The 24,968-nt window shown below is 49.9% G+C and overlaps 1 protein-coding gene across 1 annotated transcript; it reads left to right on the top strand.

The window, feature by feature from the left end:
- The first annotated feature begins 503 nt into the window (after positions 1-503).
- On the top strand, positions 504-24,415 carry PGM1 (phosphoglucomutase 1). Its single transcript, XM_053949923.1, has 11 exons — positions 504-804; positions 12,966-13,128; positions 13,894-14,040; positions 14,999-15,124; positions 15,627-15,817; positions 16,153-16,307; positions 17,211-17,326; positions 20,506-20,641; positions 22,110-22,293; positions 23,051-23,185; positions 24,167-24,415. Exons 1-11 carry the CDS (start codon positions 559-561, stop codon positions 24,254-24,256), a joined length of 1,689 nt encoding a protein of 562 aa, XP_053805898.1. The 5' UTR covers positions 504-558; the 3' UTR covers positions 24,257-24,415.
- The last annotated feature ends 553 nt before the right edge of the window (positions 24,416-24,968 follow it).

Here is a 24,968-nt window from a genome sequence, read left to right as displayed (position 1 = left end):
CCAGGTACCACCAATTCAGAAAAATTCCAGCTTCTCTTTTTAAGGTTGAACACAGGTACCAGCTTATTTTCTTTGAGGGGAGACATTTAGGAGAAAAAAATCTTCAAGTTGTGCCAGGGAAGGTTTAGATTGGATCTCAGGGAAAAGTTCCTGATGGAAAGTGTCCAGTCTTGGCACAGCTGCCCAGGGCAGTGGTGGAGTCCCCATCCCTGCATGGATTGAAAACCCACGTGGGTTAAGTGGTGGCCTTGGCGCTGCTGGGGAACGGCTGGACTTGAAAATCTTAAAGCTCTTTCCTAAACCTGAACCATTCCATAATTCCGTGGCACTGGCTCGGGTGGAGCAGAGCACCAGGACACGGAGGTGCTCGGGGCTGTGACAGGACAGGGGAGGACAGGACAGGGGAGGACACGGATGCTGTCTGTCCCCTGGGGCTGGTGCGCACCGGGCGGGGAGCGCGGGCGGTGCCTTTAAGGGGCGGTCGCGGGGCGGCGGCGGCGGCGGGGCCGGGGCGGCCGCGGTCCCCCCCCGGCTCCCGGAACTCTCCCGGCGCCGGCCATGGTGCGGATCGTGACCGTGCAGACCAAGCCCTACGGCGACCAGAAGCCGGGCACCAGCGGGCTGCGCAAGCGGGTGACGGTGTTCCAGAGCAATGCCAACTACACCGAGAACTTCATCCAGAGCATTCTGGCCACCGTGCCGCCCGCGGAGCGCCAGGACGCCACGCTCGTGGTGGGGGGAGACGGCCGCTTCTACATGAGAGACGCCATCCAGCTCATCGTCCGCATCGCCGCCGCCAACGGGGTAAGCACCGAGCGCTCCGGGGCTCCGGGGCGCGCTCCCCGCCCGCCGGCAGCGCGGCCGCGCAGCGCCGGCGGAAATCGCTGGCGCTCGGCGCGTCCGCGGCGTGGAAGTAACGCGGTGAGTGACAGATGAGCTGACGGGGCTGGCGGGGGACAGCTCGCGGTCCAGGCAGGAAAACCCCCCCCCGGCAGCCTCTGCCTGCCTGCGGGAGCGAGTGGACGTTGGCCAGGGCGGAGGTATGGAAGCAAACACGACGTTGCTCCAATTCCTTCTTCTTCCGTGCTTGGGTTTTCTAGCTAAAACACAAACCAGCGGCGAGGTGCTGGGAGGGGGCAGCGTTCCCTTCCACAGCCCTGGAATGCATCTCGCTGCTGGGGATTCCTCCGTGGGTTAGTCCAGCCCAAGGGAATCCCAGCAGGGAATGTGGTGTTGGTGGTGAGAGATGTGCTGAAGTCAAGTTTGCAAAGGGAGGCTTTCCCCTGTATTTACCCTTTTCCAAAGGAAAACTATCCCTTCTCCTGGGACACCAGCACCAGCAGCAAGCATTCTTCCTCATGGACCACAAAGCAGAGAGGGGCTGAGAGTGCTGGTGCTTAGGGTAGAATCTCAGAGGTATCTATTTCAAATTCCCAGGTGCCCCAATGCCTGCAAATATCTGACTTCTTAGGAAAAAAACCAATAATTTCTGATTGCCACCTGCTTAGGGCATAAAGAAGCAAATAACTGGTTTGGATTCTTTTTAAGCCATGTAGAAATTTGTCTTTTGTGATGTGTGGCAGTTGCTCAACTCTGATTCCATAGCCCAGCATCTCTGGGTGCTGCGTGCACCTCTGAAAGTGATGGATAGAGCAGCCTTCCCTGATGGAAAAGCAGCAGGCACTGCTTTATTTATTTGTTTTGGGAGGGGGTGGGAGCTGGAATATGCAGCATTCCTGCACACACAGACAGGATCCCTGTGGATCACTGTGAATAAGCAGAGTGGGGAACTCGTTCCCTGGGATGAAGTGTGAGTTTTGTGCAGCATTTTGGATGTGCACCGGGGGCCTGGTGGGATGTGGCAGCATTCCAGGCACCGACTTCTCCTTCATTTACACTTCAGCTCCATCCCAGAAGCAGAGGCCTGGGCTAGAGCCGTGCTGGGGGCTGATGAGGTGTTTTGGGAAGCGTGGAGGGCTGGGAATGTCTCGGATCTTCCCCTGGACCGTGCAGTCACTCACGTAGGAGCAGAGCCGAGCTCGCTGCCAGAGCTGCAGCAGGTCCCAAGGGCTGCCCTTGCCGGCAGGAATTTGCCTTGGAGCATTTTATCCACGTGAATTCCAAGTGCTGGGACAGAATTGGCTCTAAAGTCAGAAAATGTTTCGGGAAGGCAGGAAAAACGGGAGGTGGAGGAAGGAAACGTGTGGAAGAATATGTGGGTTGATAAATGAGCAGCAGGTAAAGCCTGGCTAAGTAACCAGAAGTACAGAGGGCACTGGAAACTTGATTACAGATATTTGCTACATTTTAGCAGCTCTGGCCTAAAGAAGGCAGTGCAGGAACTGCCAAACTCGAGAGTAGGAAAACGCTCTTGAGATGACTAAAACCAGAGGGTTTCCTTAGCAAATGCAAAGCACTGGTTTTAAATAAATTTTGATGTGTTTTGGAATGCTTGAGGGATGCTTGGTTTGTGGGGTTTCTCTGTAATTGCAAATATCAGTTCCCTGGTGGTTACCACAGTGTAGTTAAGTAAGTCTCTTAAAATCCTCTTTCTTCATAGTAAATATGAAGTGACTGGAAGTTCCCTGCCCTTCAAAGAGAAGGATGGACAACTTCATTCATGGTAAGGAAGTGCCCTGCAGAACAGGGACCAGCACATGGAAACTTGTTCCTGAAACTGTGGGTTTGTCCAGGTGCTGGGACCCAAACATCCCCTGGTTCCAGGAGCCAGGTCTGGGGGGAAAATGCAGTAACCTCATGTTGAGAAAAGCTGAGTAATACTAGAGAAAACTGCTGGAAAAGTGCATTTCTGGTCCTGAGGATGAAGAGGTGGTTGATGAATGCTTTAAAATCATGTGGTGTTAATATCTGGTTGAGTGGTGCTCTCCAGGCACAGGACAGACCTGAGGACCACAACCAGTGATCTTTAGTTTTACAACATAAAAGGAAAGGATGCTAAATTTAGCCTGAATTTTGTCTCCACCTGGAATGGTTAATATGAAACTAAGTATTTATTTTTAAGTAGCAACTACTCAGTTTGTAGTTCTGAGATTAAGGGGTGTTTATCTTATTTTAAAGTTTGCATTTCTGTAAGTAAACTGAAATTGTTTGCCATTCTTGGTTGGCATCCAGTGTAGCCTACCAGCATTGTTTTGGTCTGTGTGCCAGCTTTCCTCGATATTATTCCCACATGGTGAGTCTGACTCTTTAATTCCACAAATCAGATCTTCACAGGTCCTGTTGGAGCCTCACTAATCAGCAGAATTGTGGCTGTGCAATAATTTTATGTCAAAAAGGACAGAAACTGTAAATCCAGGTGTGATGATAGAACCAGCACCGGGCTGATGCAGTGACATTGTTGCCTGCTGCTCCCCAAATTTACTGTGCCCTTGGTTCCTTCCTAAGTGAAGGTGTTTGGAGTGCCAGGCTGTGCCTTGCATGTTAAATAGTGCCTGCTTTTGTTTTATAGCTGCAGGACAAACAGGGTTTTTATTAGAAATGCTGCTCTCTCCCCCAGGAAGTTTGGGTTCCTGCCTTGGCTGCTTTAACCTTTCTCTCCCCTCAGTTACCCAGAGAAACCAAGTGCTCAAACCTGTTGCATTTATTTATCACTGCTCTCCTTTAGTAGCTCCCTTTTCCTTTGTGCTGTTCTGCCACAGCTCCCAGACCAGTTCCCACTGAGATCTTCCCTTTGAGTAAAAGCTCCTGGGATTCAAATCATCAGAATAAAGTGCTTATAAAGAAAGTTCTTCCAAAAAGCAGCCAGGGTTAGATGTGGTGATGCTGGATCCTCCAGGCCAGTAGGAAAACCCTCAATTTCTGACTTTCTTATGTTACTGTTTTTCTCAGAGGCAGAAGGGGAAATTGAGATGTGATATCTAAAGTGGATGTGATATCTAAAGTGAGGAAATAAATACCACTTGTAGATATTTCCTGGCTGCAGATGATGTGGATTTTAGAAGACAGCATCTGCAGAAGCTCTCACAGCCTCTTTTTACACCAGCCTAGACTCTTTTTGCCTGTAAAGTTAATTGGCTCATGTCAGTTTACAGTGGAAGGTGATTAAGTGGTCAGGTTGTCCAGTTTCAGTGCCCTTTTGGAATTTTAAACTCTGCACTCATGAAACTCCAGCTCAGTGCAAGAGCTAAGGTGCTTTGCAGTTAATCTCAGCAAATCCAGCAGGCAGAGTTGAAATTCATCCTACCAGGATTTAGCTGTAATCTCCTGGGACAATGGCAGTGCATGGGCAGACACCTCAGCTGGGGCTGGGCTGGCTGGGCAGAAATGCCTTCCCCTTGTCAGGGCAAAGTTTGGGATAGGGAGCTGGACTGGAGAGCTGCTGCCCAGTGTTATTCCAAATTTGAGCTCACCAGGATTGAGAAATGCATCCTGTCATGACCCTGAGCTGGCCAAAATATTGATTAATTCTTCATATAAGGGGATGAAATGTATTTTAGAAATAAACAGAGATAGCTTAGTTCTTTAGTAGCAACAAAGAATTCTGAAGTAATAAAAGTGTAACATGTACACTTATAGTACATATTCATAGTACAAGTTGCAGAGTAACAAAATAAACAGCAGATGTGATGGGTAGAGGACAAACACAGTTGGCAGGAGCATCCGGTCATCCAGAAAAACGTCGCTTCTTGATTTTAAAATAAGTTTGTTTAAAGTGAAAATCAGGAAATAAAGCCTCACCAGGAGCACAAGTCCTGAGCTGGGGCACCAGCCCTCAGAGAGGATCTGGTCTGGGTGTGGGAGATTCCAGCAGGACTGGCTGAGGGCATTCTGTAGGGAAGAAATTCCTCCCTGTGAGGGTGCTGAGGCCCTGGCACAGGTTTTCCATGGAAGTTGTGGCTGCCCCTGGATCCCTGAGAGTGTCCAAGGCCAGGTTGGACAGAGCTTGGAGCCACCTGGGGTAGTGGAAGGTGTTTTTTGGGTCCAGGTGCAGATTTCCAAGAGCACTCAGGGCTAGGGGCTCTATCTCAGCAGGCTGGGGCCAGAAATCCTGGAGCACTGAGGGAATCCTGCTGGAATCCCTCCCCTTTTCCCTGGTGCAGGGGCTGGACAGCAGAGATAAAATGCAGATTTGGGCATGCTTTGAGGGGCTGACCATTGAACAGAAGGTTTCACAATCCTGGTGGCTGGTGTGTGCTTCCCTGGAAAGGAAAGCCCAACCCCTGCAAGTGGGACAAACCTGGAGATGGGGATTCATTCCCAGCCCTGCCAGCCCCTGTCTCTGCCACCCAACTTTTCTTTTCAGCTGTTGTAGGAACAGAACAGTCTCTTCCTTCTGGAGTGATTCATGTGTGAGTGCACTTGTGCTGTTGACATGGTGCCCATTATCTTTTTTTTTTGCCCTCTGGAATCTCTACAGCAACTTCCAAACTCGGATTTTTAATTAATTCTTAATAGAAACAAAACGTTTTGCAGTGGGAGCAGCACTCCTTGTATGACCAATAACACACTTGCAATCTTTTTCTTGGGCTCCTTGTCCTGGCATTACCAAATGCCACTCCCAGCAGTGGCTGCCTGCACCAGAGTCATCCTCGGCAGAAAGTGCCAGATTTTGGCAGCTGCTCAGGGAGGTTTTCCAGGGCTCTTGGCACCCTCTTATGGCCGATGTGCAGGGGCACTGGAGCTTTCCTGAGGGCAGGAGTTAAGGGAGTAGGATTCTGCCTTAAAGGGGAGGCACAGATGAAGTGTAAATGGTTTTACTCCATTTGTTGCCCAGGATTTCAGGCTAAGTGTCTTCTTGACTGAGCACAGAAAAGGAGCAGAAGGAGATGCCTGTCACCAGCTGCTTGCTGTCAACAATTCCTGCAAAGCTGGAAAAGGAAGCTTGCAGCTAAACACAGCCCCTCAGAGGGGACATTGGCTTTATCTGCCCTCTGAATGGGGACAGAGACCTGGCAGAGGAATGGGGAAGGAAGGAGAAGAGGAGGAGAGGGCACCATGGACCTTGGAGAAGCCTAATCCAAGGGTGTAGCAGGGGATGAGAACAGGGAATTACTGTTCAGTTTGACCTTTCCGTGGTGGGTTCCCCTCACAATTCTTTCTCTTGCTTGAATGCCTAAATATAAAATTGTAGCTCGGAGGAAGGCTGGGTTTGTGTCAGAGTGAGGAGCTGGGAGAGTCTGGCTCTAACCCTACCCCTGGTCCCAGGCTTGGGGAAGACTCCAGGTGAAGAAGGCTCCATGTCCCAAAAAAGCTCTCTCAGGGAGAGGGGATGGGTAGGGACCATGGAACTAAGCCAAGGAGGGGAGCTGTGGCTCTGCAATGTTTAATGAGTTGAAGTCCTCTCAGAACAGTGCTGTTTGTCTTTCTAGCATTAAAGTCAACAGTTAAATAATAGTTTTAACTCTGTTCTTGTGTGTGTGAAGTGCAGGACAGTAAAAGGAGACCTGGGTTAGGAAATATCCCTGTCTGTGCCAGGCTGGCTGTTGAGAGAGGGAGATTTCCTCAGCAGCTCCACCTGCCATGGGGAATAAGAGATCCAGGAAACAGGACCACAAGGAAAAGCTCAGAGCATTGGGGCTGTTTGCTGTAGCAGAGAAGACACTCAGAGCCTAATGCCAGAGGACTTTTTAGTGAGGAGCTGCCAGGAAGAGGATTATGATCTCTTTGTTTGCTGTGCCAGCAAGGGAGATACCAGCAGATTGTAGGGAAACACTTCCAGCTGCAAGGCTAACTAAGCACTGGCAGGGCTTACCTGGAAAAAAAAGGTTCCAAGAACAAGTTAGATCAGCTTCCAGGAGGAGACCTGGGTGTCGTTGGTGCAGCTCTGGGGAGGGAGCAGATGACCTGAGTGATTTGTGATGAGCAGTCACCCCAGCCAAGCCTCCCAGATCACAGATCAAGGGACCTTTCCCCAGTCCCTGCCCCAGTGCAAAGGTGCTCAGCACCCACCTTTGGTGACATTTTGCACCTCTGAGTCTTCTGGCAGCTGTGTGATCCCCAACCCCTGAGCAGTCCTGGTTAAGCAGTTACTGGTGATGGAGTTTGTCCCAAACAGATGTTACAGGAAAGTCCTGGGAGCTAGAGAGCACCCCAAGAGTGTGGCTGTCCTTGTCCCTGTGCCTTTTGTGCTTTATTTTATATTATTTTTAACAATTATTATATTTATTTATATTCATTTATATGATAAAATTTATATTATTATAATATATTATACAGTCTATACTAATATATAATTATTATATTATTATAATATTATTTTATATTTCATTTAATAGAATGTGCTTCACTTTATGTACATAAACATTGCATGAATGACCCTCCTCCCCTGCTTAATTTAGTTTGATTCCCCTGTCTACTCCACGTGCACTGAATTACACACAAATTCCCACCCTCCACAGGCTTTTCCCTGCCAGTAAATCCCAGCACATCCCGTGTGCAGCCACAGGAATTGCTGGGTGTCCTGTGCCCTCCTCCTGTCACTTAATGCCACGGCATTTCCCAGGGCAGCAAGAAGGGAAAGAGCTTGCTTAGGCCTTTTCCTGCCAGGTGTAATTTTGGGAGCTGGATTTTGGGTTCTGTGCCGCTAGAGGGAAACCTGGTTCTTTGCATGGGAATAAAGAGAGCTGCAAGATGCTGGAATAGTGAGGGTGGATGAAACACAAACCAGTTTTGCTGCGTATCCCAGGCAGTCTCACTGCTGGGGTAAAAGGTGTGTTGGGTCACACAAATTATCCAACTCCATTTCAATGTGCTGATGGATAAATCAGGATCCTGGGGACATGGTCAGTGGTGGCCTTGGCAGGGTTAGGATTATCTGGATTATCTCAGAGGGCTTTTCCAAACTTCATGGTTCTGTGATCTTCTTTGGGAGAAAAGATGTCAATTATTGGAGCGATGACAGAACCAGCACCACAGGAAAGAGTCCCTGAGCACCTTCAGACCTGTCACAATTCAGCTGTGTGCACACATCTCCTTTTTCCTGCCTTTAATGGTGGGACAAACAGAGTCATCATCAAGTGTCTGTTCTTTAATTGCTCCAGTAATATCTATAAATTGTTTCCAGCAGCTCAGGCAGAAGACTCTGAGTGTTGTTAAAGAGGCTTGGAGGAAAGGCTGATTTTAGAATAATGGAATAGTTTGGGTGGGAAGGGACCCTAAAGCTCATCCTATTCCCCCTGCCCTGGGCAGGGACACCTTCCATTATCCCAGGTTGCTCCAAGCCCCATCCAACCTGGCCTTGGACACTTCCAGGGATGGGGAGTCCACAACCTTCCCTTCCTTCATTTGCCTTCCCCATGCTTGGGAAGATGAGGCTTCACAGCAGTTTCTTGGGATCTGAGTCTCTCCTGTTTGTGTTTAGGCTGCCCCACAATGAACAGCATTATGGGATGCAGTTTTCCCAAGCATTTGATAGTTTTTTTTGTGGTTTTAATCCAGATGAGACTTGCTGGGGGTGTTCAGCTGAGGCTCATGAGGCTTTCCAGCCAAAGGCTGACCAGCTGTTCCTGCTGGAAGTTCTCCCTGTGTTTCAGGGAGCCGTGGGAAGTCAGGTTGTCAGGGCAGGAGTCGCATGAGCGAACAGGAGGTAACAGATGTGTTCCCTTCCATTTTAAGAGTGACCTTTAACTCACCAGACTTTGCAAAATAGCTCCAGCAGGATCCTGCTGGAAGTTTGCCTCCGGAGCCCCAGTGTGCCCCAGCCCGGGCCTGGCCCTGCCCTGTGGATCTGGGAAAACACATCCCAGCGGGGCTGGGCTGCTCCCACCTCCCTGCCCGAGGGGGATCCACACGGATTGACGCTGCTGGGCTCCATGGGATGGCTGGGAGCAGTGCCTGTGACAACCAGGAGGTGACAGAGAAGACAGGAATCCTTTACAGCGAGGGACAGCAGCGCGGAATTGCGCGTTCTCCCCGACATTGATCCCCTGCCACAACCGCGAGGACGCGGCTTCGGTTACAGAAGGTGCAAGGAGTTATTTTTGGGTGTTCGACAGCTCCCCCGAACTCCTGTCTCATAGGTGGGCCATTGCTGTGTCAAGGTTGGGGGTTAATTTTGCCATATTTGACTTTTTAAATGCCTCTGTGTGAAAAAGGGACATGGAAGACGCTCCCCTGCCTCTGGTGACGGTGCCAACAGCTCCCTACAGCGACCAGAAACCGGGAACCAGCGGCTTGAGGAGGAAGACCTTCTACTTTGAATCCAAGCTGAACTATTTGCAGAATTTTATCCAGAGTATATTTTTTTCCATAGACCTAAGGGATCGCCAAGGAGCCTCTCTGGTGGTTGGAGGTGATGGGAGGTACCTCAATAAGTCTGCAGTGGAACTGATTGTCCAAATGGCTGCTGCCAACGGGGTTGGTAAATGTTAAAGGGCTGAGTTCCTGTGGGGTGTGGCTGAGAAATGCAGAAATCCATCAGAAATTAGGCACTGTGAGATTTAATTTCCCCAAAGGCTTTATCCAACTGTTAATAGTGATGTTTTTAATGGCAGATCAGTTGGGGAGTGCAGAAATTACTGGTTTTTCACTCTAAGTGTTGCAGTTGGGCAGCGAATACATGTGGAGAAAGGAAAATAAATTCTGGCTGGGGTTTGTGTGTTCCTGTTTTGTGCTTTGACGTGCCCCAAACTTTTGGCACCTATGGATTTTTCAGTCTTTCCATGAGAATATAAACCCCTGACACTGTTCAGAAATGAACTACCAGGGAGAGCCACCAGAGTGGCAAAGGAGAAGAAACAACCATGTTTTGCCTTTCTCACCAGGTGTAAGTTGTGGCTGTGGGATAAATGCTTAGGGAGCCTTTGAAAATTGATATCAGAGTCAGCAAGTGAGTGACAGCCTTTATAGGGACTCAGTTGTGCTGGAATTCTGTGTTTTGGAAGCAGAGCAAGAGGCTTGTGTGTTTGTGGTAGATCGTGGTTCATGCAATGGGCTTTTGTCTTTGTTTCTTTCTGCTTTTTAAGAAGAAAAATGCTGCCTATCCTGGATCTCTCAGTGCAGAGCAAACTTTGTGTAAAGGGACCTGGATTTTAGGAATTTGTTTGACAAAAAACCTGACTAGGACAGTGTAATCAATAGTGAATGGGAAAATAGGATGAGAGAATTGTATCCATTTATTTTTAAAATTGATCTATTCTCCATCTTGTGGGGAGAAAAAATCTTCAGGCATTGCAGATTAATGTCTTCCTTTGAAATCAGTGTATGGGCTGAGCAGAAGAGCTGGAAAATGTGCACAGAGCCAGGCTTGGAGTGCCTGACACCAGGACAGACCTGCTGGTGAGGGGAGATCAGGCTCACCTTCACCAGCTCAGACTTTGCTCTCCAGCAAAGAGAACTTTTCCTGGGCTCAGCTCTGCCTAAATGGAATTTAGAGGGTGGTTTGGGTATTTTCCATGGATTTTTCTCAGTCTGGCTGGTGCCTGTCAGCGTTGTGCTCAGGGTGTGGGGTTGGTGGCTTGGGCTGCATCTCCTGCACAGAAAGGGCTGCAAGGGTGGGCTGGGGACACCATGGAGCTGCAGCCACCAACTTCCATGGGCTGGAAAAGCTGTTCCCAAAGTCCCTGGGGGTAGGAGGGGCTGCAGGAGGTCCTTGTGTACATCCTTAAGGGGCTTTCAGTAAAACCAGGGTGGAGTTATTGCCTGGATGGAGTGCTGTAACCCAAACTTGCTGCAGAAAGTGGGTCTGTTTTGAGAAATCCATGAAAGGTGTTTGTCCATCATTGCAGCCTGAGGTTTTCCTCGTAAGAAATTTCCACAGACTCAAAAAGGACCATGTGTAAATCGTTCAGCACATGGCTACACTTTTAACCTTCCCCAGTGGTTACCACAAAGGATTCAGCATTGGATGGGTGGGGAATGGCAGCTGAAAACCTTGGGAAGCCAAGGAGGACCCAAATCACAGAGCAGCTCACATGGAGACCAGTGTTTCTTCCTTTCCTTCCTTGCTGGGGGGAAAAAACAGCAGTTCAGGTGTGCAGGGAGGGCAAGGACAGGAGATTTGGTGTGTTCATCCAGCTCTCCTGCAGCTGCTGCATGCTTTGGCAGGGAAAATCCCTTATTTTCCCTTCCTCTGCAGCATTCCTGGAGCACTGATGCCCAGGGGTGCTGCAGAATGTCACCCTCAGAGGGAAATTGGGGAGCAGGAGGGAAAGTTTTGGAGAGGAGCTTCCTGGAGGTCCCGTGAATTCTCAGGGAAACTGAAGGAGCAAGGTTTGGAGGCTGGAATAAAGCACAGGACAAGGGGTGTCTGAGAATGGGGCAAAGCAAACCCTGCTTCAAATGAAACGTGGGGTGCAATAAATGAGTGATCAGAGTGTGGGCACAGTCAGGGCTCCAGGATGAGCTGCTGTGGGCAGCTGGAGGCAGGGCCCTCACTTTGGGTTTGTAAAGTGCTTTTTCACATTTCTGCTGTTATTTGCTAGAGGTGCAGCTCTGCCAGCAGCTGGGCTGTGACAGCTGGACCGTGCAGTAACTCACGGGCAGCGAGGCTGGGGCTTAGCACCTGGCAGTGCCAGGGGACAGGAATCACAGCCATCCCGTGCCCTTGGCTCAGCACCCACCACAGCTCGGGAATGCTCCTCTTGTGATTGAATGAAATCCATCTTTTCCCAGTCTGTTCTGGGTCTGACCCCCTTTGCTGGTGCAGAGGAGTCTGGTGTGGCTTTAAATCCTGTCACCTCATCTGGGGCTGTGGCAAGGAGTGTGTTCCTCCAGGGAATTCTCCACCTCCTGGTTTATTGCCTGCGTTCTGGAGCTGGTGCATTGCTCAGCACATTGCTCTGGATCCAATCTCAGAGCTCCCCCTGGATTAATGGGAAGGAGGTGTGCTGCCCACTGCGAGGAAGAGCCTGCAGCTGCTCCCAGAATGTTCAAGTTTTGTGTTCTTTTGGCTTCTCTCTGCCCCATTGCGTGTTTTGAAGGCAAATTTTGATACCACAGCCAAAGGGAATGCTGGTTTTTGTGGTGTTTAATGCCCTTTGGTACATCCAAGTGCAGCATTCATGGAGGAAAATGCTCCAACAGAGCGGGGTTGGATGCACTGTGGGGAGCTTTGGCAGGAACAGGGCTGTGCTTTACCTGTTGGCAGAGTTTGGGGCTTGGGCTAAAGGTAAGAAGTAAAGGTAAGAACACTTTCAGAAAGCTGTGAAAGCAGGCCTCAGAAACAGAAAGAGCAGAGAAGTTAGAGCTAGCTGAAAATAGAAAAGTTACAAAAGTACAGCAAGCAAGGACATGAAACAATAGTTTGAGTTTTAGGCTTGGCCAAGACAGACCTTAAGACTGCAGAAGAATAAGCTTAGCAAGATAGTAGAAGGTTTTAAACTTCATAATTGTGTATTGTTAATAGAAAGCATACAAGCAAACATAGTGTGAAGCAGGGGTAGGTGTGCTTTCAGTGATTGGCTAGAACAATTATCTGTAAGCTTTAGCAATATGCTATTGGCTAGAAAGTTTTTAAAATGCTCTGTAACAAAGAAATCTTTGGCTGCTGCTGACAGGACGTGAGCTGTTGCCATCTTTCAACTGTCTCAACCATGTGATGAGGCTGGTGCCACTATAAAGCCAAGGAACGTGTCCCATTTTGTGCAAACCTCCAGTACTGTCAGTGCAATGGGCCAGGACCAGGCAATAAGATACATGAGCTCCATGCATTTACAGAAGGATGATTAATCTTCATTTATGAAACCCATTGCTTTTTTATACCTTAGTTCACTACACTTGGACTTGATTAGTCCTTTAATTAAAACACCATCACCATTGGTTAATTAAGAAACCCCCCCTTTGGTAAACAAATCTCCATAACCCATTCCACATGTTCACAATACCAGGTGCAGCAAGTTAAGATGAGAATGGTTTCTCATTAATTTCTCTGATCTCTCACAGCCTTTCCCAGAACGATGCCTGGGAAAGTCTGTTTCTCTGTGTGGCCGGAGAGCTGCTGCCACACCAGCACAGCCTGGCTTTGGGGTTTGCCCTCACAGAGCTTTGCTGTGCTCCTCCCCTCCCAGATCGGGCGCCTGGTGATCGGGCAGAACGGGATCCTGTCCACGCCGGCCGTGTCCTGCATCATCCGCAAGATCAAAGCCATCGGGGGCATCATCCTGACGGCCAGCCACAACCCCGGCGGGCCCAGCGGCGACTTCGGCATCAAGTTCAACATTGCCAACGGAGGTCAGGCCACTTCCTGCTGCATTCCTCTTTATTTTATTTATTGCTCTTCATTTCTTGTGTCCACCCTGTTGGATGAAGCCCTTTGCTGACCCAGAGATGGAGTAACTGAGAGGTGTTTTAAAAACTTTTATTCTATTTTCAGTCCCATGAGAAGGGTGAGACAATCCAGACGTTGTAATTCACTCTGTTACAATCAGAAGCCAACTCTTTCCTAATTACAATACACTGTAAGTGTTTCTTGGCCTATCAGCTTTAGTCACACCATGCTGAAAATGCCTTAAAGCCAATCCTCTAAAATTGCCCCTCGTGGGTCCTACTGCAATGCACCTCTCACAGTTCTGTTTCTCCAAATATCCAGTCTCATTTGCAGGGCCATCCTCTGAAACTTGTTTCTAGCTCCATTTCGCTCTCAGCAATGTCTGTCCCATTCCATGGCATTTCTAAGTCAGCATTTCTTGTCTCAAGGTTTGCATACAGATGCACATGTACAGTGTGCATTCCCTACAAATCCATCCCTACAAATCCCTATGTGAATTCCCTACAAATCCATTTCCCACACCACCTGAGAATCCAATTTTCTGTTCATATCCCAGGAATCAGAGCCCTGAGCAGTGGTTTTCCCAATGGAGCAAGTGATGCTCTGGTCCCCTCATTCCCTGAGGTTCCTCTTCCATTCCCAGCCCAGGTCTTTGCTGTATTCCTGAAGTTCACTCCTCTTGCAGTTGGATTCTTTACCATCTTCCCCTTGCCCATTTCATTTTGCAGGTCCTGCTCCTGAAGCCATCACGGATAAAATTTTCCAAATCAGCAAGAAAATTGAGGAGTATGCAATCTGCCCAGATCTCCAGGTGGACTTGGGCACCATTGGGAAGCAGCAGTTTGACTTGGAGAACAAATTTAAGCCATTTACAGGTACACAAATGTTCCTCCTCTTGGCCAGGGTGAGGAATTGTGGTGTTTCTGTGGCCATTCTGACCTCTCCTCATCTGTTGCATAATCCCAGTGAGGACATTGCTCCTGGCATTTATTTATTTGTTGATTTTGATTGATATAATTTTCTGTCCTACAGAAGTTTCTACTTTAGTAGCAAAACCTTGATCCATCGAACTTCCCTAAAATCAAAGGCTGTTTTTTCTGTGAGGAAAACATGTGCTTGAAAACAGAAAAATGCAGTTACAGTGCATTTGCCTAATTAAAAATTGCTGAGTTTAATCTTTCAACTGACTTTTTTCCATGGTTTCACATGTAAAAGTTGTTGCTGTGAGTGGGAAAGCTGTTACATTTCACATGTGACTTTTGTCAGTTAGCAATGAAATATGAAAATAAATTAGAAAAAGACTTTTTAAAAATACTGCAATAATTTTTTTTTTACCATCTCCTGGTGCTTGTAATTAACAAAGGAATAAGTTAAAAGATGATAAAAGCTGGTATTTCTCTCAGTCTATTTCTTTGTAGTGGGATTTTTATGCTGTATTTTGTTTTTACATTGGCTGCAAAGGTGCAACTTTTTGAACTATTAAGTTCACGCTTCCCATTGACTTTGGTGGAAATTAAAGATCTGATTTTACATACAAATTTTTAAATTTAAGTAAAGTAGGATTGAGCCCTCTTGAAGGAAGTCCAGGGAGCCTTAACTGGGAACAGAGTTTGATTTTTTTTTTTTGGTCCACTTGTGACCTGATTAGCAGTGAGAGCCTGTAATTAAATCCCTAATTTAGCCCCATTATTCCTGTCCCTATTCTGATTCTCCGGGATGTTCAAGGGCTTTGTGCTGAGCCCTTCACTCTGAGGACCCTCAGCACAGCAGCAGGACTTGGTTATCACAGTTCCAGGCTGTGGGGGTTGATCCCTGGCTCCTTCTCTCTTCCAGTGGAAATTGTGGATTCTGTGGAAGCCTATGCCAGCATGCTGAGGAACATCTTTGACTTCAGTGCCTTGAAGGAGCTGCTCTCGGGGAAGAACCAGCTCAAGATTCGCATCGATGCCATGCACGGGGGTAAAAAGGGCTGGGCTTGGGGCACTGTGGGGTCAGGGGTCCTTGGGGATTTGGCACCTACTTCAGACAGGAATTCATATTGCAAGTTTGAGGTTTGGTTTGTAGCACGCTGGATTTTTCTTTTCGGGAGCAAACTTTCTGTGTCTTGTGTTATTTTCTTTTGTCAAGTGCTGTGTTTTGGGGGTTGGAATGAGCTGGTCTTTTAGGTCCCTTCCAACCCAAACCATTCTAGGATTCTGTGAAATGTTTCATATAACCCTGAAATGGTTTGGGCTGGGAGGGACCTTAAAGCTCATCCAGTTCCACCCCTGCCACGGGCAGGGACACCTTCCACTAGCCCAGGTTGCCCCAGACCCTGTTCAGCCTGGCCTGGGACACCTGCAGAGGTGGGGTGGGTTCTGAAGGGACCCAAAACGAGCAGCCTGAGGTGGGTGGCACTGTGGCTGGTGCAGAGCTGCCTGAGGGCTGAGCCAACCCCTTCCTCTCTGTTTTGCTGACACAGTTGTGGGCCCTTACGTGAAGAAGATCCTGTGTGAGGAGCTGGGAGCCCCAGCAAATTCAGCTGTGAACTGCACCCCCCTGGAGGACTTTGGGGGCCACCACCCCGACCCCAACCTGACCTACGCTGCTGACCTGGTGCAGACCATGAAGACAGGAGAGTACGACTTTGGAGCTGCCTTTGATGGAGATGGGGTAAAAGAGCTGCTCAGAATTCCCCTTCATTCCCTCTAACCAGCTCTGGGGACTGAGGTGCACCTTTTCCCTCCCTCTCTCCTCTGTAATCATGAGTGAAGTGAACCACTTGCTGCAGTTTGCCACCACAGAAATAGCTGGATACTCTGTCAATAATCCCAAACTGTGTTTAAGTAACTTTAAAGCTGTGAAAAATCAGCAGGGAGGCGAAACGCTATGGAGACGCCGCTGTGTAACTTCTTCAAAGCTCTGTGTTTATTTCAGAAAACCTCTGGCAACTGTTGTGTTCATGGGCTGGGCAGGGAGCTGAGCTGTGCCTGTGCTGTCTCCCCCAGGACCGGAACATGATTTTGGGCAAGCACGGCTTCTTCGTCAACCCCTCCGACTCGGTGGCCGTCATCGCCGCCAACATCTTCAGCATCCCGTACTTCCAGCAGACCGGGGTGCGCGGCCTGGCCCGCAGCATGCCCACCAGCGGGGCCCTGGACAGGTAACAAATCCCCCCCTGTGGGCAGGTAACAATCCCCCCTGTGGGCAGGCAGGGAGCAGGGAGCCCTGCCAGGGCTCAGCGTGCCCCTTTCCTGGGGTTTCACTCTGGCCTGGTCTGCAGCATGCCCACCAGCGGGGCCCTGGACAGGTAACAATCCCCCCCTGTGGGCAGGTAACAATCCCCCCCCTGTGGGCAGGTAACAATCCCCCCCCGTGGGCAGGTAACAATCCCCCCCCGTGGGCAGGTAACAATCCCCCCCCTGTGGGCAGGTAACAATCCCCCCCCTGTGGGCAGGTAACAATCCCCCCCCTGTGGGCAGGTAACAATCCCCCCCCTGTGGGCAGGTAACAATCCCCCCTGTGGGCAGGTAACAATCCCCCCCTGTGGGCAGGTAACAATCCCCCCCCTGTGGGCAGGCAGGGGGCAGGGAGCCCTGCCAGGGCTCGGCGTGCCCCTTTCCTGGGGTTTCACCCCGACCCACCCGTGTGTTTGCTCCGGTGAGGAGCGCGGCAGTGCCAGGGCAGCAGCGAGGTTTGATGGGTTAAACCCTGCCTGGGGACGTGGCAGAGCTGGGCTGAGCTCGTGGCTCTTCGCTACACAAAAGCCCAGACAAATGACTCCACCAACCCTTCTTTTCCTTCAGTTTGATAGTGACGCTTTCTTGGTGAAATGCTTTGAGATCTGCAGCCTAAAATCACTTTGGAGAGCTGTGTGTTTGTATCAGTTCTGTACATGCACGTCCCACCCATGTCCCAGATATCACACTGAATGATGAAATAGAGGGATTGTTCTAAAGCAGTGGCATTCCTCGCCCTCAGTGGCACCCCAGGAGAGCTGCTGATCCCATTTCCCCTGGGAGCACTGAGAATCCAGGGATGTGACTTGGCCTTCTTACCTTGGCAGGGTGGCCCAGGCCACAAAGATTGCTTTGTATGAGACTCCAACAGGCTGGAAGTTCTTTGGAAACTTGATGGATGCAAACAAGCTGTCTCTGTGTGGAGAGGAAAGTTTTGGGACTGGTAAGTCAGCATTCCCAATTTCACCCATGATGGTGTTTTTCCTCCTCTTAGTTTATTCTTTCGAGTTTGGGATTTATCTTTCATCTGCAGTTGTTAATACTTGTAAAATATTAAAATATAAAAAAGGCTTGGAGGAATTGGTGTGGAAATGAACACAATGCTAAAGGTTTTGTGAGGTAGGAGCTCCTTCTCCTCCAGTTCTCCAGGAAGGCACGTGGAGATGGAAGTTTGGGGGCCTCTTTAGTAGCCCGATCACTGAGTCTGTGGGGATTAAATGCAATGCTAAATGTATTTTTCAACTCTTGGTGGCCAGGAAAACCTTCTCAATGTTTTCATTTCTGGAAAGAAATACGGTTTGGAGCACGGAGTTTTATTAGGGAAGGTTTCAGGTCACTATTAAATCTCCGAGCTTAATAGGGCCCTCATTTTCCTGTTCTGAAAACAAGGTATGATTTATAAAGTTTAAATTAACACTTGCCTTTGAACAGTCTAAGTGAGTTATTGAGTTACTGAGAAACAAAGTGAACATCACAAGGAATTTACTGGGGGTGTGCAGGGAAGTTGATGGGAGCAGGATTTGCTCCAGGTCAGAGCAGGGTGCTGAGGACAGTCAGGATTCCCAGGAGGTCTCTGCATTCCCTGAGCTCTCCCTGGCATCTCCCCTGTGGTTTTGTGTCCTGCCTGTGGAAATGGGACCTTCCCTGCAGGCAGGGCCCTGACTCAGCACCTGATTGCTGCACAAAGGCTGAGTTTTATCTGGTCTGAATTCTCCCTGAGTTGCTGTTTTTCCTGTTCTCTAAGGATCTCTGGTGGGATATGCAAGACACAAGGTCCTGAGGGAATTTCTCACTCAAACCTTGTGTGTTTTCATACCACCACCCCAGAGGAACCTTTTAGCTTGTGTGTGGGTGCCTTAAACCCCCAAATACCTGGGGTGAAGTGATTTGTGGAGCTGGGATGCAGAGCTTGACAGGAAAGGATTCCCCCAGCTTTCCTGGGACTGAGGAAATGGGATCACAGCTCTGGGGGCCAGCAGGCTGCTGTGGGGCTGAGCAGCCTTCAGGGACAATATTTTTGCAGTCAGATATTACTCTGATATCTGACTGGGATTTGGCTGTGGGTTGGAAGAAAAGGTGAATTTCAGAGGACTTGGTATCTCTGTAAGGAAATCTTGAGGTAAATAATGAGTAAGGAAAGATTCTGGAGTTTTGCCCTGAGTGATTTCAGCATCTGCTGAGTTTATATCCTGGGCCTTGGCTATTGAGAAGGCACTGGTGCTTCAGGAGATAAATAAAACCAAATTCCTGGAGCTGCTGATGGGAGATGATCTCAAATGAGCAGCTCCCCAAAACTGTTTCCACCTTTGTATGAGCAAAAAGCTCAGTTCCTCTCCATCCCTAAGGGACTGCTTCCCAAATCAAAGTGATTCCAGTCTGAGAGAGAGCTTTGGGATTTTGGCCAGGCAGCAGCACATCCAAGTGGTGGGAGCTGAAGCAGTTTGGGGGAACAGATTGGGAAAGGGCCCAGGAGAGTTGGAACTGCCCTAAAATGCAAAGGGGTTTGTCCATGTGGCAAATGCACTTAGGAAGGAGAAAGGAATGAAAAGGGGTGAGGAGGGTTGGCTGATAGGAAGTTAATGAGGATTTGTTTGGAGCTGGACAGAATGGGAGTGTTGAAAGGGAGAGAGGTGAAGGAGCAGCCAAAAGACCCAGTAAAAATTGAAACAAACTGTGAGGCAGTGGGACTGGAGTGCAGCAGCAATTAGAGTAATGTGACATGACAGAATTCCTGCTTGCTTCCTTGGGTATTTTATTCCAGCAATAAGTTGATACATCACATGGGACTGGTGTTTATTTACCATTCCTCTCCATCACCTCTGCCCAGCTCTCTCCACCCTGAGGGACCATGGGGATAATTTATGGCCACATCCACAACAGTGGGATTTGTGCAAAGCACCACGTAACCCCTGCCCTGCCCCCAGCCCTTTCCCAGAGGATTCCCACTCTGGCACTCCTTCAGAGGGTGGCATGGCAGCTCTGGAGTGCTCCTGGCATTTTTTTTTAATACCTGTTTGGAGACTTTCCAGAGTGGGAAGGAGAAAACTTTGCATCTGTGGGGCACAGAGTGGAACCGGCGTGCCAGAGGCACCGAGTGAGGGCTGGGTGTGCTCTGGGCCATCTGATCCCATTTCACCTGGGGGCTGTGTAAGGTCCAGCACCTCTCGGGTTTCCCAAGGGATCAGTGCTGTGTGATCCCACTGTGCCTCCAGGGCAAGGCTGGGCTGCCTCTGGCTGCTTCCTGCTCTCCTTGCAGTGCCAGCTTTAGGGAAATCCACAAGGAGGGGCAACAGGCACAAACTAAGGCCCGGGAAATTCCACCTGAACACGAGGAAGAATTTCCTTGCTGCTGGGACAGATTGCCCAGAGAGGTGTGGAGTCTCTCTTGCTGGAGACATCAAAAATCTGGGTGCAATCCTGGGCTCAGGGATGGCCCTGCTTGAGCAGGGAGGTTGGACCAGATGCCCCACTATGGTCCCTTCCAACCTGACCCGTTCTGGGATTCTGTGAATCCTCCTTTAGCCAAGAGAGGGGCTTTTCCAGCCCCCAGTTGAGAGCAGGCTGGAGGCTCTCCTGGTCTCTGCAGGTGGATGGAGCCTCTCCCTGCCCTGCTGCTGCCAGCCCCATGGCTGGTTCTCCCTGCCCTGCCACTCCTCTCCCTGTTCTGGGGTGATTTTGGGGTTGTTGGGGTTTGGTTCCTCGGGAGACCTGATGTTCCCCTTGGTGCTGGGCCAGGAGATGATCCCAGGGTGCTCCTTGGCAGACAGGACACAACAGCTGCTAAAGATTTGATGTTCTCCTTGTTGAGGCTCTCCTTCCCAAGCTGCTCCTTTGCATTTGCCTTTTGTTTTTTATTTGATGCCTTTTTCACTGTTTACTTCCTTGGGAACAGAGTTAAGGATGTGTGAACAATGAGTGTGTGTGTGTTAAAAGACGCTGAGTGTTTTATTTGGGCCGGAGCTGGAGCAGATGAGATCCTGACCCATTTTAATGACACAGCAGGGACGGAACTCTGGAAATGCTTCCCATTTGTGAGCTGTGCAGGGGGATGGGGGAGAGGAGACCAGGTGGGGACTGTGGTGTGAGGAGTGGGAATTGTGTCTGTGCTGTGGCTCCCCACAGGCTCCGACCACATCCGAGAGAAGGACGGGCTGTGGGCAGTGCTGGCCTGGCTCTCCATCCTGGCCGCCCGCAAGCAGAGCGTGGAGGACATCATGAAGGACCACTGGCAGAAGTACGGCAGGAACTTCTTCACCAGGTGAGGAAAGTGCTCCTGACACCTCCCATTCTCTGTCCTGTGGCAGAGCAGAGCCCTGACGGCACCACTGTGTCACCATCAGGCTGCTCCTGTGTCATTCCACTCCCCAAACACTTGGCAGCATTCCTGGGTGCCATGAAATGGGGGCTCACCATAACCCTTTGTGGTGTCCAGCTTTGGGTTGTTACTCCAGATGTAAATCTGGTACCAAAGTCTGGATATTTTATAAGTGCAAAGCATGTTTTTTTTTTCTTTTAATTGAGATTATTTTCCTTCAAGAGTAATTTTTGCCATGGGATCAATATTCTCAAGACCCTATATCACAAGTTAATTTGTGATATCTTCAGTGACAGCAGCATCTCACAGAATGGATGCCCAGCCCTAGGGCTGTTATTTACCTGGCTGAGTTCCTGTCCAGTCCCCAAATATTCAAATTTAAGCTGCAGTAGACATGGAAGATGGCAAGGGAAGGAATGAGAACCAGCCTGCACACAAGCAGAGGTGGGAACACTGTGAAAGCATTGGGCAGAAATCTTTCAGCTTGGAAGATCTACATGAAAATTCCATCTCAAATTGCCGAGTGAAAGAATTTGCCTTTCCTTTGTTTCTTTTCTTTCTTTCCCCCCCACAACTCACCTAAAAGCCAGCACACATCTGAGGCATGGAAACCTGGGGGAAAATGCCAAAGTCTAGGATGAAAAGGCAGCCTTTTAGCACTCAAGGTATGTGTGCAGAGCAGGCTGAGCACAGGGGTAGGCGGGTCAGGCGGCAAACAGAGCGGCACAAATCCCGCTGGCAGTGGCAACGCGGAGCTTGGGATCCTGGAGTGGGCTCCAGCCACTCTCTGCTGCCTCTCCTACCCGGCAAGGGACATCAAAGCTGGCATTGGATGTTTTCCTGCTGCAGTCACAGCTGCAGTTTGCTGGGGGGATGCACTGAGGGTGTTCACAGTAACCACGAGGGAGCTGGTGGGCTGCTGTGGGCACAACTGCAGGAAATTCTTGGCAGTCAGTTGGATCTTGGCCCCGGCCCTCGGTCTGTGATGCTTGGTGTGAGACAGCACTTTGTGCTTTCATCTCCTGGCACCAAACGCCTGTGATATGCTGTGCTGTATCCCAGGGATCTGTGTGGATGTGGTGTAGTGCTGCACATGGATCCTCCTCTCATTTCATAGAATCCCACACTGGGCTGGGTTGGGAGAGACCTTAAAGCCACCCCCTGCCATGGCCAGGGACACCTTCCACTGTCCCAGGTTGCTCCAAGCCCAGTCCAACCTGGCCCTGGATGCTTCCAGGGATCCAGGGACAGCTTCTCTGGGCAATGTGTTCTGGTGCTTTGATGTGCCTTTTCTGCCAGTCCTCCCCTCCAGGAGCAGAGAACACCCACAGAGCTCGAGAAGGGCATCCCAAACCACCACAACTCATTGCATCCTCCCTCCCTAATCCCTTGTGTGTGCTGCTGGCTGCAGGTACGACTACGAGGAGGTGGATGCAGATGCTGCCAACAAAATGATGAAGGATTTGGAGACGGTGATGTTCGACCGCTCCTTCGTGGGGAAGCAGCTGTCGAGTGGGGACAAAGTCTACACGGTGGAGAAAGCCGACAACTTCGAGTACAACGACCCCGTGGATGGCAGCATCTCCAGGAACCAGGTGGGCACAGCCTGGCCTGGGCTCAACTGGGACTGTTTTCTCCATTTTCCTTTTCCATGTATTGCAGTGGGTTGGGAATGCTGTGTCTGGCAGGCGGTCCCTGGCTCTTGTTTCAGGCTCTCCAGTGTGGGTTAGGATGGGAATTAATCCCTCTGGGACAGGAGGAGAGGGGAACACAGGAGCCTTCTGTGGCTCCCTGAAGAGCAGGGATGGTGTAGGTCAGGCACAGCCGTGCTGGGTAATGCTTGTGAAGGCTGGCCTCAAAAAGAAACTAGACAGAGTTAGAATAAAGCAGGTATTTATGAAAAGGATCTCCTCCATGGATCCACCTTGGGCAGCACCAGAGCCCAGCCAGGGCTGCAGCCAAGAGGAACCAAAATGGTCCCAAAATGCACGAGCGCTCCCGGGGGCTCTCACTGGGATCAGCTCTGCTCCATTTGCACCTTGCAGTTCATTGTCCCATTCCAGCTTTAGTTTATGAAGTCCCATCCTTGTTTTTCTCTCTTGATTTTGCTGTTGTTTGTGCTCTTGGGCCTGAGATTTGGATCGTTTGTCCTTGATCCCCAGCTGGAGAAGGAATTGTTTTGCCTCCCTACTCTGTGAAGGGAGCTCAGCATCCCCTAATATGAATCTCAGAATTGCACACTAAAGCAGCTCAGACTCTGAAAAAGATAAAAGCCAAAACCTGAGGCATCATGGGGATCATGGAAAACCCCTTGGCTACCCAGAGCTGAGAGCTTCCCTCCCTCCCGAGCAGGGCTTGCGGCTCATCTTCTCCGACGGCTCCCGCATCATCTTCCGGCTGAGCGGCACCGGCAGCGCCGGGGCCACCGTGCGCCTCTACATCGACAGCTACGAGAAGGATGCTCAGAAGATCAACCAAGACCCCCAGGTGGGTGCTGCACCTCACTCCTGCCACTGCTGGCTGCCAGAGCTCTGCCCTTTCTTAGCCCTGTTTTGCTTGGAGCTGTGTGGAGGTGCCAGGAATTTTGGGAGCCAGAGGTTTGTATCTTTCACGCCAGTATAAATAGGATTATTAAAAAAAAAGCTCAGTGTGAAGGAAGTATCCTGGGAATCCCTCACAGCTGCCTCTGCCACAGCATGGTTTTCCTGTGTTACCCCTGTGCCTGCTTTAAAAAAAATCAGTGGATCAAAGGATGCAGCTGTGCCTAAGGTGAAACTGCCCTGTTTTGTACTGAGTTCAGTAAATGTTTTGCATCATCATCTACAAATGCTGCTGAGCTCTTGTAGGCACTGGAGGAGTACAATCCTCCTCTTGTATTCAGGTTTAGCCTGGATATCAGGAAAGGGTTTTTCACTCAGAAGATGGTTGGATACTGAAGAGGCTCCCCAGGGAATGGGCACAGCCCCGAGCCTGCCAGAGCTCCAGGAGTGTTTGGACAACGCTCCCAGGGACAGGGTGGGATTGTTGGGGTGTCTGTGCAGGGCCAGCAGTTGGACTCCATGATCCTTGGGGATCCTTCCAACTCAGGATATTCTGATTCTGTATTGCCCAGCAAACTCTGTGGGCTCTTTGTGCCTAACTTATTGTGCCATAATTGACAAAAAAAAAGACTGAAAATCCCCCATTCTGAGGGTGGGGTGGAACTTAGGATTTACCTGTCCTGTGCAGATGTGGAGTTTGGGATACAGCACAGGGAGAGTGGCAGCAGCACCACTGGAGCTTGGGATTTTCTCTGAACGCTGCATCCCTGTCCCTGGTCCCAGAGCTCAGGTTGTGAGCCCAAAGCAGCCTCTGGTCAGGAGAGCTGAGCTTTGGGTGTCCCAGCCTGACCTGGATGCCGAGGGACGCGGCGTGGGAAGGCTGCATGTGCAGCTCTGCAGTTCTGAGCCCTCTCTTTCCTCCCTGCAGGTGATGCTGGCACCTCTCATTTCCATTGCACTGAAACTTTCCCAGCTCCACGAAAGGACCGGCCGCTCCGGGCCCACCGTCATCACATAGAGCCACCCTGTGCTGGAGAGAGCACTGGGGCAGGCAGTCAGCCCAGCCCCTTCCCCTGGCAAACTGTCACTAAAAGAGGAATACTGATTTTATCCCTGTATTTAAGAACACTCTTTTGCTGCTAAGGATAGCCAATAAACCCCAGCCCTCAGCACCCCTTGTCCCTTTTGCTGCCTCTCTTTGTCCCCAGCACTGCTGGAGGTTGGGTGTGGTGCTCCTTACACAACTTTTGGGGCAGCTTGTGGACTCCTGGCTTTTCCTTAAGCAAAAGGCTCTAGGAATAACAGGGACACTAAATTCTTCAATAATTCACTGGCTTTCTTTACTACCTTGGAAACTTTTGTGGGAAAGAAGCACAAATACTTTATCCCAGTTTGGATGAGCTTGTTTGGTTGAATGGGGACAGTAAGAGCCTTGGAATAATCAGATTTGCAGGCATTAATGTGCAATATCTTATCCAAGGGCACAGAGAGGGTCACTTTGGAGACAGCTGTAGCTTGGTTTGATGTTAGGGCTGTGCAGCTGCACTTTCCTGCCCTTTTCCTGGAAGTACTCACTTTAGTGGGATGAGTTTATGTCCTGTCCCGTCTTGGTTTGCTTGCCTTTGCCACCCAAATCCTGCAATCCCCGTGTCCCATCTCACCTTCTGCCCAGGGCTGAAACTTAGGCTGGGTCCCTGGGCAGGCCTGGGGGAGCAGCTCTATTACCCAGG

This window comes from Vidua chalybeata, chromosome 9 (assembly GCF_026979565.1).
Source record: "Vidua chalybeata isolate OUT-0048 chromosome 9, bVidCha1 merged haplotype, whole genome shotgun sequence".
Taxonomy (NCBI): domain Eukaryota; kingdom Metazoa; phylum Chordata; class Aves; order Passeriformes; family Viduidae; genus Vidua; species Vidua chalybeata.
This window is presented reverse-complemented; position numbering and strand designations above follow the sequence as displayed.

Bases quoted from the DNA above. Each gene is read 5' to 3' on its own strand.
- PGM1 (XM_053949923.1), top strand. From the start codon at position 559: ATGGTGCGGATCGTGACCGTGCAGACCAAGCCCTACGGCGACCAGAAG. The intron at 17,327-20,505 runs GTAAGTCAGCAT...GGCTCCCCACAG, and splicing joins AGAGGAAAGTTTTGGGACTG to GCTCCGACCACATCCGAGAG. The intron at 20,642-22,109 runs GTGAGGAAAGTG...TGCTGGCTGCAG, and splicing joins GGCAGGAACTTCTTCACCAG to GTACGACTACGAGGAGGTGG.